The sequence below is a fragment of the Doryrhamphus excisus genome, chromosome 1 (assembly GCF_030265055.1).
Source record: "Doryrhamphus excisus isolate RoL2022-K1 chromosome 1, RoL_Dexc_1.0, whole genome shotgun sequence".
Lineage (NCBI taxonomy): Eukaryota > Metazoa > Chordata > Actinopteri > Syngnathiformes > Syngnathidae > Doryrhamphus > Doryrhamphus excisus.
In genome coordinates, this window is record NC_080466.1 from 18,228,711 (window position 1) to 18,243,100 (window position 14,390).

The 14,390-nt window shown below is 44.0% G+C and overlaps 1 protein-coding gene across 16 annotated transcripts in view; it reads right to left on the minus strand.

Moving 5' to 3' along the window:
* The window catches only part of cacna1ab (calcium channel, voltage-dependent, P/Q type, alpha 1A subunit, b), a 90,906-nt gene that overhangs the window by 74,375 nt on the left and 2,141 nt on the right, over positions 1-14,390 (minus strand). For all 16 annotated transcript variants that reach the window (XM_058065323.1, XM_058065315.1, XM_058065313.1 and 13 more), the window contains exons 2-3: positions 303-408; positions 88-227 (exon numbers count right to left, since the gene is read on the minus strand). In XM_058065323.1, coding sequence (XP_057921306.1) covers positions 88-227; positions 303-408 — 246 coding nt within the window. The remainder of the gene's footprint in view (positions 1-87; positions 228-302; positions 409-14,390) is intronic.

Sequence of the window (14,390 nt, forward strand, 5' to 3'; positions counted from 1 at the left end):
CTAGGGTGTAAGTCACCGTTGATGCACTACACTGCTGATGTGTATCTCATACAACATCAGCAGAATAAGATGAACATCTCAACTCACCCAGTGAGCACGACCACAAAGTCCATGACGTTCCAGCCGTTGCGCAGGTACGAGCCCTTGTGGAGGGCGAATCCCAGCGCCAGGATCTTGATCCCTGACTCGAAGCAGAAAATGGCGATGAAGTAGGGTTCCGTGTCCTCCTGCAGGAAACACAATCAGGAAGTGAAGAAGAGTTGAAGATGGCGAGGTACGTATAGCTGTTGAGTGCACGTTACCAATCGCTCGGATAAAGGCGTCTTGTCGCCGTCGGGGAGGTGCTGCTCCAGCGCCAGCACGATGCAGTTTGCGATGATGGTAGTGAGGATCATCCATTCAAAGGGAGTACATCTGCAGTTAAGGCCACAAATGCTTGTGTACGCTTGATATGTCACATGCTGCAACGCTTTCTGAACTCTCTACTGCCTCTCCTGCCCACAGAAGGCATTCACTCACACCCGTACCCACATGTAGCCACGTATACATGGACCCAAATATTCCAATTCCATTCGGGTTATTTGCTCAAACGGAAAGAATGTAACCTTTGTATACACCTCATTCCGAAAGAAAGGTGCCAATCCGAATGAATATATACTCGGATTCACAGGGGTGGAATATTCCTTTCCCCAATCCGATTGAGGTATCTTGTACCCGCTTAAACGGAAAGTTGTCAGACTTCGTGGTGTTTTTCTTCTTCTGTTGTTTATTGGCGGTTGGCAAGCAGCTTTCGTGTGCATTAGCGCCATCTGTGGAACAGAATCTAAACCCTTCTATACGCCATTCACAAGTCCAGTTTTATTAAAAAAGAAAATACATATCTATATAAAACATGTGCCAAGCTTAATTATAAAATATTAGCGAGATTGAACTTTATCTTTTCCTGTTCCCGGGCGCGTTCTTTCAGCGAATGCTGAGATATGATGTAATATGCAGCTCGAGACGTTCTTCGATTTTAAAAAATGGAGGCGAGCAATCGGCACTGGACTGCTGCGGAGAGTTTGTTTTTGATTCAAACTAAATTTCAAGACTGGACGAATGAAAAACTGGCAATACGGAGTTATTCCAACAAGTGAAAGAAAACTCGAGGAAGTCGGTATCACGTGATGTTGGTGTTTACGTTTTACTGCGCATGCCCCATTGACCATTCTGGTTGATTATAGCGGCGCATGTAGACATGCGATTGAAATATTCCTTTCCATGGATACCATTGCTTTCGGAAAGGTCATTCGGAAAGATTCCATTCCAAGCTTCCAAGAGAAAAACTCCTCATGTAAACATGGCTAGTGTCGCTGATGCAAATTTGCACTTATAACACTTATAAAACACACTGATACTGATTCCCTGCTTGTGCAGCTCAAGTGTGTTTGCATGTGTTGTGATGTGTGTGTGTGTGTGTGTATCCATGCCTGAGTAATGTCCGCCGGAGGCTCTGCGATGACTGGATACGTCCAGACAGATCAAGCCTGAGCCTAATTGGTCAGTCATTATCCTGTTAGCTTAGCGCGGGTGCGCGCGCCAGACTTGACACTGACCCCATGGCCGGGAGGACGGTCTAAGTCAGAGGTAGGGAACCTATGGCTCGGGAGCCAGGTAGGGCTCTTTTGACGACTGTATCTGGCTCTCAAGCATTTCTTACCACAATAAAAATGTATTTTTGCTAACATTTTAAAGTAAACCATCACAGAAATGACTGTTAAAAATAATATTCAAAATTAACAACTTTCTTATGCATTTGAGATGTCAACATGTAAATGTACACTTTCCTCCTTTAGTCAAATAGTCACCTAGCTAAAGCTGCAGAACCAAGCCTTCTGGCAAAGATGGCCAAAAGAATGAAATATACTGAGTATGGTGCAAAACTATGCAGCAGCAGAAGTTGCATTAATGGCAGCGAGTATTTGATTTATTGTTGGACACTGCGCTGCTCACGAAAGTGTGCTGGCCACACCCCATTGGCGTGGGGTAGTGTGCCTGGTCTACATAATTGGAGCCCATTATATCTAAAACTGTTGGTCTTACATAAAAATGCACACATTTTATTACATTCAATGTTTAAAAAAATGTATATGGCTCTCACAGATACACATTTTAAAATATCTGGCCTTCATGGCTCTCGTAGCCAAAAAGGTTCCCGACCCCTGGTCTAAGTGCATGTGTGCGTCCAGCACGTGCCCGCGCACGCTGGATGTGAGCAGATGAGACAGGTTGGGTGTGCGGCGTGTATGCTAACACGCACACACAGCAAACAGACCCTGGGTCAGAACTTTGTCGTGTGTTTACCTTCTAGCAGCATCTTGATGTTGTTGTTGTTTTTTTTATTTGGTATCCTTGCATGATGACAATACGGTGCGGCCGTGCATGAGTGTATGTGTATGTGGCGGCTACATGCTAGCCCGCTTTAGCATCTATTATTCAGTAGACACTCTGCTGGCCTGACAAGCGGCTGAAAGCAGGAGGTATCAATCCCTCCGTGTGTGTGTGTGTGTTGGTGCTCTCACTGGTTTCCGCCCATTCCTTCTCCTCCCTGCAGTGTTCTTCATGAAAAAAATGTAAGAAAACTTTCTGACTCCCAAGCGCGAGCTAACCGCTAAATGTGAACCAGGAAGTATAATCAGCTCTATGCACTCTTAAAGGGGAAGTACACTTTTTAACAATGTATACAAAATCTTCTAAAAACATGAATTCCAATTGACCCTGAAACATTTTTAACTATTATATGAAGTTATAAATGAAATTATGAATTATTAAACTTCTTTGAACAATGTATGTGTGCACTGTTGTATACTTATTGTGTATCATGCACTGTAATGGACTCTGGAGATGCTAAACATAGTAACCACAATGATTTTAATGCAGTGTGCCCTTGTTTATCACAGGAATGGGTTCCCATAATAAGTAAGTGCTGGTTAGCAGGAGTAAATAGAATAAGACACAAACAACAGCGCAGTGATAGATCGATCCAATACACCACAAGGAGGCAGAGCACAAGCGAGAGAACACACAGTCTGGAAATGTTATAGTTTTATGGCAGTTTTTTTTCATAATATCTTCTTCAAAGTACGACTGGCAATGTTTCACTTATTTTTGACACTTCAGAATGTTAAAATATGACTACAAAACATTGGCCACAGTTTGACACTGGAACAGACCATTTCTAATCACAAAAATAGTACAATGTGTTTGTGTTGGGTGTTCCCAATCACGCACAGCCGGCACACACAGGCTTCTGGTTAAAAAAAAAAAAAAAAAAGATGCGCTAACAAACTTCCCGTAGCCTCCTGCTAGCTCAGCAACCGTAAAGCTGTCAGGAGAACTGATGACCGACCAGACCACACACACACACACACACACACTGTTCACCTTCGCCACAAATCTTAAAAGCATCCGTCCGCCCATGTCGCTTACTGAACACACACACACACACACACAAAGTGCACTTACATTGGTCACATTATTTGTACGCCAACAACAAGAACACACACACACACTTCACCTTCTTCCTTATCAATAACGTTTCAATATGTTTTAGCTTGAGGAGAACCGTTACGACTTTTCCTTTCACATCATCTTCCTCCGAACTGCAGGAATTTACAGCCGCGAGGACAAGCATGACATCAGCACCTTCTACATTAGTCACAGCACACACACACAAACACACACACGCACTCCCATGTGCTTGCATTCAATGCTGCTGCAGTGACTCATCAAGGCACAAAACCTCTCTCACACACACACACAATCGGCAATGCCCCCTCCCCCATCAAGACACAGTAAGCCCTCGTTTATCACGGCTAAGTGATAAGTGAGTACATACGGGTTTAAACATTATTGGGGCCCTTTAGAAATGAAATATAGTCACTTTTACACTCCGCCTACTTTTGTATGGTAGACAAGAGAATAGGAAATTAGAAAGATCACGATTAGCGCACAGGTATCACAGCTAGGAAACCCGAGTTCGATTCCCCTCTGTGTGGAGTTTGCATCTTCTCCCCGTGCATGCGTGGGTTTTCTCCGGGTACTCCGGTTTCCTCCCACATTCCAAAAACATGCTAGGTTAATTGGCGACTCCAAATTGTCCATAGGTATGAATGTGAGTGTGAATGGTTGTTTGTCTATATGTGCCCTGTGATTGGCTGGCCACCAGTCCAGGGTGTACCCCGCCTCTCGCCCGAAGACAGCTGGGATAGGCTCTAGCACGAACAATACTTCAACTATGTTGGTGAAACTGCGTATGTGTTGGGCCAAGTTATCCGTGCTTACGTTTACGCCCAAATCAACATGTAACAATGAGCTAACGTGGTTAGCAGAGCTACAACCCAGACAGGAAGTGTGGAACTTCCAAGGAAAGAAACGCTTGATTTCATGACAAAATATATAGTATACAGTTTTTTCATGACGTTTTTTTCACAACAATAAATGTCCAGTAATCCCTTGTTTAGCGTGTCTAATAAGTGAATTTCTGACAAGCAGGATTAATTATTTATACATCAACTATTTCTGTAGGAAGAGCGTAGAAAATCTGGACCTTCCCAAAAAAATGTTTAAATATGATTAGAGCCCTCTGGACATGAAATAACACCCCTATAGTCACCTTTACACTTGTATCAACCCATATAGGACATAAGAAGAATAAATAAGCGATAAATAAGACTCGCGTTAAGGTGTGTGTTGCTGTAAAAGGAGCAGAGGTTGGGCGAGCAGACAGGAAGTTGAGGTTTAGCTTGCTGCAACAGCCTCGTGAGGATAAGCGGTAGAAAATGAATGAATGAATGAATATGATTAGAGCCCTCTAGACATGAAATAGCATCCCTATAGTCACCTTTACACTTGTATCAACTCATATAGGACATAAGAAGAATAAATAAGCGATAAATAAGACTCGCGTTAAAGTGTGTGTTGCTGTAAAAGGAGCCGAGGTTGGGCGAGCAGACAGGAAGTTGAGGTTTAGCTTGCTGCAACGGTAGAAAATGAATGAATGTATAGCTCACTGAACACGGACACCTAGTGGCCAATGTAGAATACAACGCTAAAAAGTCACACTTCCAATGATTCTACTGCCTTGTATTTGTATTTTAAGTCATTTAGTAAGTTAATTTAGCCATTTTTATGCTTGGAAATGCTTCATTTCAGTACACCAACAATAGGCCATCATTTAGGGGGAAGCCAACCGAATAGCTCCACTGGCATGACCGCTCCATTCCCCCAAAGAAACTTCACTTTCCGTCATTGAAAAATAGAGTCAAATTATTCAAATTAATATCCACAACAAGCCCAAGTCGTTATCCGAGCTGTCAGTGTGATCTGTTAACCTCTTAAAGCTCTTAGCTCTGCCTGCACGCCCAATCCTCCCTTTTTGTGTTTTTAATCCATTTTACGCTGAGCCGTAGCGTCGCCTCAATGAGGAGTCGTCAGCAAACCTTAAATCCGCATTACACCGGATCAGCTGGCGGCAGAAAAGAAGCAAAAATGTCCGTCCCCGCTGGTTCCGCCTTGGGGGGATTTGAAAAACCGATCTCATCTCCCCCCGCCACGGCGCTCCCTTCCCAGGTGAGCTCGGAGGGAGGTGCGCATCCGTGCGTGCTTCAAATAATTAAGCCAAGTGCTGAGCTCCTCAGCGCCAAATAGTTAATTAAAAGCTGTGTGTGTGTGTGTGTGTGTCCAGAGGATTAAAGACTGTAATTATTATAACTATGGCCTCTTTTTTTCCTCACGCATATTCTCCTGGTGCCTTCGCGTGCGCGCACAAGTTGAAATGAGTCAAAGTGAAAGTTGAGTAAAACGTCCGACGTACTGTTGCCATGGTAACCGTGCCAATCCCGTTCCATCCAACCTTGATTTAAAAACAACAAGCATCTGTGAATTCTGGAAGAAAAAATCATGTCCCCACATCCCCCACATGGACACGTCCCAGCGTGAGACATTCGGTGACATCGACGCGGCGCCCTCGCCGCCTCATAAGAGACGACCCCTAACCCTGCCGATGTGAGGCCGTTATCGATGTTGTGACCTGGGATAATGTCGTGATAGACTGAGGTAAGAATGTGTTCAGCGGACACACGCCACTGAGTGGATACGTTTATCTAGAAGGAGCACCATCTTGTCTTAGAAGGTCCAAGTGTCAGACTGCTGTAAGTGACAATTAGTGTCTTATCCTTGATGCTTGATTTGAGTTTTAGTAAGCCCTACATGGGAAGACACCCATGTTGTCTACTCGAGCCACTTTTTTAATCACAAAAATAGGACAATGTGTTTGTGTTGGGTGTTTTATAAGAACTCAGCCTGCATCTTTCCCATTGAAATACACATAGAAGGCGGCAAGGAAAAGGCATCTCGCCGTGTTGCGTGAAGAGGGTTATAATTTTAACACATCCACACGAGTGCACACACAGTTCAGTCGCAAATGTGAAAATTGTAAATAGTTCATGGTGTTATATTGACAAAAAATCATATTTCATGTTGTTTATGTTATGTTTATGTTATGTGACATTCTGGTATTCATTCATTCATTCATTTTCTACCGCTTATCCTCACAAGGGTAGCGGGGATGCTGGAGCCTATCCCAGCTGTCTTCAGTACACCCTGAAACTGGTGGCCAGCCAATCACAGGGCACATATAGACAAACAACAATTCACACTCACATTCATACCTATGGACAATTTGGAGTCGCTAATTAACCTAGCATGTTTTTGGAATGTGGGAGGAAACCGGAGTACCCGGAGAAAACCCACGCATGCACGGGGAGAACATGCAAACTCCACACAGAGATGGCCTAGGGTGGAATTGAACCCTGGTCTCCTAGCTGTGAGGTCTGCATACTACCTATGGACAATTTGGAGTGGCCAATTAACCAAGGCTGAGGGTGGGATTGAACTTGGGTCTCGTAGCTGTTAGGCGTGCGTGCTAACCACTCGTCCGTCGTGCCCAGTAAGTCCAAATGAGCATTTCAGGATTAAAGTAAGCAGGTTTTGTAGCGACTGCGTGTTTAAGTCAAAGCGCGTCAGCATATTGACGAGTGGCGGCAGGGGTCCAACCCCATCACGCCATAAAACCCGGCCTGAAAGCCCGGGCGAGCCTTTACCTAATCAAAGTGTCACTTATCCATCTCGCCTTCCCCGTCCTCCCCCCCAACCCCCACGTCACAGCACTCCTCCCATCCTCGTCTTTATTTCATCCTCCTCAGCGTCTTTACCGGAGCACGACCTGATTGACAGCGCTGCTGACCTCGGACCCGCCCCATTACGAGTGTCGGGGCCAAGTGTCCGTCCGGGCCGAGTGGCGTGTTAGCGTCGTACGGCGATTGGGATTGAGTGGCAGCATGCTGACGTGGCAGCGTTTCGCTCAGCTGGGCCGCGCTGCAAAACGTGGATGAAACGCCGGCGTGGCGAAAACGTGCTGGTCCTTACGCAGAAGGGCGAAGGTTAACGTGGCGATGATGATCCCTCACACACACAAAGGGGGGCTTTGGTGTAAAGCAAAAAACTTTCAATACACGGCGTGTATCCTCCTAAGTATCGATGTTATTCTGATAGTATACGTAATAACAAACAAATCAAGAATAAAGAAAATCAATCAATCAGTAATAAATAAATATAATAATAATAATAATAAAACGGCAAATAATAAAAACTTAAGAAACCACATATAGTTGGTGGGTAGACAAATTATTTTTTTCAGATTAAAATTAACAAAGCATTATTAGAGCCCTGTAGACATGACAAAACACGACTATAGTCACATTTATACTCTTTTTATTTACAGCATATTGCGCAACTGCAGGGTCTTGAGACACATGCTAACTCGCAAACTAGAGAGCTAGCGACCTAAACGGTAGCCTTCAAGTTATTTCCTTTAAACTTAAATAGCCAAAAACTTACCACTTCCACACGGATAGGGAGGATAACTATTAACAGTTATTTAACCTTTAACATGAACATTAATCAAACGTAATAATTTTTTCTGGGTACATGATACCATACAGCATCCATATCAAACTTGCGCGGGACGCACTAACATTAAACTTTCATATCAAGGCGGGGGCCTCAAACTAGTGTCCTGCGGGCCACATTTGGCCCGCGGGCCGCGTGTTTGAGACCCCTGCAGTAAAGCATGATGGGTAATGGAAGCAGCTTAAGGATGTCCACTGGCAAACTTCACACCAACACACACACACTTGCATACAAATAGTAAAAACACACACACACACAACAAGCTCGGGCGCCACTCCCTCATTCACACCGCCACCTCCTCCCTTACTTCCTGCATCCTTTCTCCTCTCCTCCTCACCAGGCTGCAGTCGACAGCAGCCGGAGAGGAAAATGGAGGAGCTCAAGAGCAGGGACAGGAGCAAGCGCTTGTGAGGAGAGATGGCGGCGGAAAGGAGGACGGGAGAGGAAGTGGAAGGCGGTGCCAAAAAAGCCTCAATGTGCACTTGTCCTCAGACAACCTTTCAGGCGACTCGCAAACACACAGCATTCCTTCGGCCTGTCATCGCCGTAAAGGTGATGGTTTCACACCATCAATCATCCATGGCAAACTACAACAGTAGCAGACGGCACGCATCAACCGAAGGGGACCTATGATGCTTTTTCCACTTTTCTTGCCCATAAATGTCGTTACAATAATAAAAAATAAATCGCCATTTATTAGCAACTTCTATAAAGTTGGATTCGCAGTTAGCGACACCGGAAAATCCTTCGAAGCAATTGGGAGTGTGACCAACCACAGCGGAGTGGGCGTGCCTGGAGGTGGACCGTGGGTGGAATACATTAAAACACATAGTTTTCGCAGGAAGCACGAAATCCAAAGAAATACAGCTGGAATAGGTGCAGATTCTAGAAGTACAAACAAAAGGGGTTGAAAAATAAGCATAATAGGTCCCCATTAGCAGTGGTAATCTACATGCATCAGTTGCTAACTACAGTACGAACGTCAACAGAGGCAGATGACAAACCCACAGGATTTGAAAGTAAGCTCAGACGCCACGAAAAAAGCAACTGCAGAGGGGGCGGGACTTAACAGATGACAAGATTGGGACCTCGGTTTTGATTTGGATCAATGAGGAGCCCCTTGGGACAAATACACGCAAACAAAAGTCAACATTATAACCATCATCAAGCAAAGGTATGAATGTGAGTGTGAATGGTTGTTTGTCTATATGTGCCCTGTGATTGGCTGGCCACCAGTCCAGGGTGTAACCCGCCTCTCGCCAGAAGACAGCTGGGATAGGCTCCAGCATCCCCGCAAACCTCGTGAGGATAAGCGGTAGAAAATGAATGAATGAATGAATCAAGCAAAGCAGATCTGCACCACAAAAGGAAGCCACAAAAAATTGAGGACACGGAAATAGGAGTTGAGAACATTCAACTTAGACATGAGAGCAACCTTACACAATAGCCACGTGTACATGGACCCAAATATCCCAATTCCATTTGGGTTATTTGCTCAAACGGAAAGAATTGAACCTTCATATACACCTCATTCCGAAAGAAAAGTGCCAATCCGAATGAATATATAATCAGATTCACAGGGGTGGAATATTCCAATATTTCAAGTCTGGAACGAACAAAAAACTAGCAATACGGAGTTATTCCAACAAGTGAAAGAAAAACTTGGTTGATGTTTACGTTTTACTGCGCATGCCCCATTGACTATTCTGGTTGATTATACACACGATTGGAATATTCCTTTCCATGTATACCATTGTTTTCGGAAAGGTCCTTCGGAAAGATTCCATTCGGAAAGAGAAAAACTCCTCATGGAAACGTGGCTAGTGAAGGAAATGAAGGAAAGCTAGACAGTTAGCACGTGCGCATATTAGCATCATAGCAAGTCGGTGTCTCTGCTGTACTTTATCAGCTACAATGTGGTCCAAACCAAAGTAAAAGAAGTAAACATATCAATGAATTTATATGTCGTTTTCACCGTACGTGTACATTTATGAAGAGGGTGAAAAGTATTGTGTTGAAAAGCATTTTCAATACATCCCATAGGGGGCGCCACTTATGGCTTTTACGACATATATGGATGGTGTCCTACTTTTTCAAGGAGGGACTGGGTGTGTTTACATTGATTTTATGAATGTGAGCATGTGAATAAATGCACCACACACACACACACACACACACACAGCAGACACACTCAGCATGCAGCCCCTCCCTTCCTGTCCGTCACTAGACGAGAAAAAGGGGAAAACAGAAAAACGCCACTGCTGCGCTTTTCACCGCCACCGCCACAAACGCTTGACTGGCAAAAGGCCAATCGATGATTTACAACGTGCGGACGGGATGTCGATCTGTGACTCAACATGGGGGCAGTGCAGATGGGGGGGGGGGCTTAGGGGGGCATGGTACAGTATGGGCTGTCCACCATTTTTAATTCTCATAGTATTCTCCATGTATTTGATTTGTATTTGAAAATCACCAGGAATGATGAAATTGAAAAGTATTTTAATATCCTGCAAGATTGTGCATGCATTTCCCAGCATGCTTTGCTGTAGATAAGATTATGACTTTGGGCATAGTATTATTTTGTACAGTTCCACAATGCGGGCCAACTCAGTGCTATTTTCCATTATGGCAGACTGGGTTAAATTGCAGCAATCTGGCGCGTGGGCCTGACTTCCACACATATCCTGTACCGTGTTTTTACTTTTTATCATGTGCTCCTAGCTGGGATAGGCTCCAGCACCCCCCACTACCTTAAGCAGTACAAAATGAATGAATGTGCTCCTAGTTCGTAATCAAACATACACAGAGTTCATGTGTCTCTAAAGATAAAGAAGATGCTCTCCGCCTGATAGTGATGGGGGGGTCACGGTTGCTAGTAGCAACGGAGCTGATTGATGATCAACGAGCACGCCACAGAAACCGTTAGCGTCTGTAGTTGTTTCTATTCCTCAGTCTGCATCATCTTCCGTAGATGTGGCTAATGAAGTGACACATCTACGAGTGTATCATGATGTAACACACCAACGTGCACGTGAGGGAGCGACACATTGCACGCCGGAGCGTAAACAAGCCAAATGTCAGCTTTCTTTCATGCCAGAATGTGTACATGCATGTGTGTGTGTGTGTTTGCGTTGCCTCCTGAGGTAAGTGATACTGCTGAACAGGTGTTACAGTATAATGCCCTGACGAGGAACACTTATCCACCAGCCTATTTGACACTGAGCTTCTACCCTTAAATGCTTTTTTTTGTCTAAATAATATTTTTGTGATATTAATACTTCAACGGTCGAGTGGTTAGCGCGGAGACCTCACAGCTAGGAGACCAGAGTTTGAATGAGTGGGTTTCCTCCCACATTCCAAAAACATGTTAGGTTAATTGGCTGCACGGTGGTCGAGTGGTTAGCACAAAAAATAGCTAGCATTCCAAAAACATGCTAGGTTAAAACATGCAACTTTGTAATTGTCCATAGGTATGAATGTGAGTGTGAATGGTTGTTTGTCTATATGTGCCCTGTGATTGACTGGCCACCAGTCCAGGGTGTACCCCGCCTCTCGCCCGAAGATAGCTGGGATAGGCTCCAGCACCCCATGCGACCCTCGTGAGGATAAGCGGTAGAAAATGAATGAATTAATGATTCAGTTGTCTTCAAATCTGTTTTGTTTCTTCAAGACGTTTTGTTATATCTAATAAATGTTCCAAAATTGGTCAAATGCTAGCATTATATTTGTATGAATATTGCAGTACATTGTTATTATGTCATTTCCATCCACTCCAGCTGACAATCACAGCATTTATTCAATTTCTTAATTACTAAATATGAATTTATTTTCATTATATTCCATGACGGGCTGTACAGTGGATGAGCGATTAGCGCGCAGGCCACACAGCTAGGAGACCAAAGTTCAATTCCACCCTCAGCCATCTCTGTGTGGAGTTTGCATGTTCTCCGGGTACTCCGGTTTCCTCCCACATTCCAAAAACATGCTAGGTTAATTGGAGACTCCAAATTGTCCATAGGTATGAATGTGAGTGTGAATGGTTGTTTGTCTATATGTGCCCTGTGATTGGCTGGCCACCAGTCCAGGGTCAGGGTTGAGCCAAGTTATCCATGATTACGTTTACGCCCAAATCAGCATGTAACAATGAGCTAACGCGGTTAGCAGGGCTACAACCCAGACAGGAAGTGAGCAAATTCCAAGGAAACAAATGCTTGATTTCATGACAAAATATACAGTTTTTTATGCCGTTTTTTTAATAACAATAAATGTCCAGTAATCCCTTGTTTAGCTTGTCTAATAAGTAGTCTAAAGTGTCTAAAATAAGTAGGATTCCTTATTTATACATCAACTATTTCTGTTGGTAGAGCATAGAAAATTTGTTGACCACCTTCCAAAAATATTTTTTTAATATGATTAGAGCCCTCTAGACATGGAATAACACCCCTATAGTCACCTTTACACTTATATAGGACCCGTATAGAACCCATATAGGACATAAGAAGAATAAATAAGAGATGAATAAGTTAAGGTGCGTTAAGGTGTGTGTTGCTGTAAAAGGAGCCGAGGTTGGGCGAGCAGACAGGAAGTAGAGGTTTAGTTTGCTGCAACAGTAGCCCATGTTAGGGATTATTGTGAGTTCATTCAAACTTGCAACAAAAGCTTGTTGTTGTTCCAGCAATCAAGACTGGTGCTTGTGTGTCACAGACAATCACATCATCCTTTTTTTTTTTTTTTTTTTCTGCAGAATTTGAACTACGTGAACCTCCGGTCCATCACTTCATTCTACATGTTGATTAATTCCATCAGCCCTGGAGAGAAAATGTTCTCCCTCTCTGACTCTCAAGTGTCAAAAATCAACTGTGCTATCAGCTCCTTTCACATATAGCATAGCGCATATTCTCTCTTTTCAGAGGCTACATCATGTTCCGAGCTGTCGATGAAGCTTTTTTTTTTCCGCTGCCGTCCTGCAGGATGCACACAGGCAGTCCTTATATGGTCAGTAGTAATTAGAAAGCAGCACACAGTCATTTCCTCTCTCTCAGCCTTAAGCCTTCATTGTGCTGACATCAGCACTCAGCTCTGCTGGCTACAAGGACACACACACACACACACGCTTCTGCTTTCAGCTAAATGATGGTTTAAAAAGATACATTTGAGCGTCATTGTGAGTGTGACTGCTGGTGTCAACGTAACAGTACTCATCATCATCATCATCATCATCTCTTATTTAGTCATGAGTCACCAGCACAGACACACTGCTGAGAAAAAAATAATATATTCATTCATTTTCTACCGATTATCCTCACGAGGGTCGCGGGGGATGCTGGGTACACTTGGTACACCCTGGACTGGTGGCCAGCCAATCACAGGGCACATATTGACAAACAACCATTCACACTCACATTCATACCTATGGACAATTTGGAGTCGCTAATTAACCTAGCATGTTTTTGGAATGTGGGAGGAAACCGGAGTACCCGGACAAAATCCACACATGCACAAAGAGAACATGCAAACACACAGAAATGGCCGAGGGTGGAATTGAACTCGGGTCTAGCTGTGAGGCCTGAGTGCTAACCACTCGTGCAGCCCCAAAATAGTATTAATTCATTTTCTACCGCTTATCCTCACAAGGGTCGCGGGGGGTGCTGGAGCCTATCCCAGCTGTCTTTGGGAGAGAGGCGGGGTACACCCTGGACTGGTGGCCAGCCAATCACAGGGCACATATAGACAAACAACCATTCACACTCACATTCATATGGACAATTTGGAGTCGCTAATTAACCTAGCATGTTTTTGGAATGTGGGAGGAGTACCAGCATATAGGAGTATGTCCGAGGCTGGAATTTAACTCGGCCTCCTAGCTGTGAGGCCTGCGTGCTAACCACTCTGTTTCCATGCAGCCCCAAAATAATATATTAAAAAAAATAATAATGAAAATACAAGAAAGTATTAAGACAGGAGGGCAAAATACCAAACCAGCCTCCAAAAGGTGTCAAAAGAAGAGGAAGGTGAGAAAAATACAGACAGGAAGTGACGTCAAGTTGGACGACTCAGAGGTATTCAGAGCCGTAAAAGTCCAACTCGCATGTTCTACTGTTAACACGGTCACTTCTTTTTACACTTGAATGACATAAAAAATTGCCTCTACACTTCATAACGGCCACAGCTTGACCCTGTAACAGACTATTTCTATATGCACGATTCCCTATTGGAAAATATATGGGCAAGTCTACATGAGAACAAACACACACACACACACACTAAATGCGGCATTTAAAAAAAAGCTGTGACTGTCGGTGTCATGGCAACCAGCACAATCCTCATCAGCATCATGTCTATTTTCCTCATGCCTGAGCTTGCACGAGGTGTTCACAAGC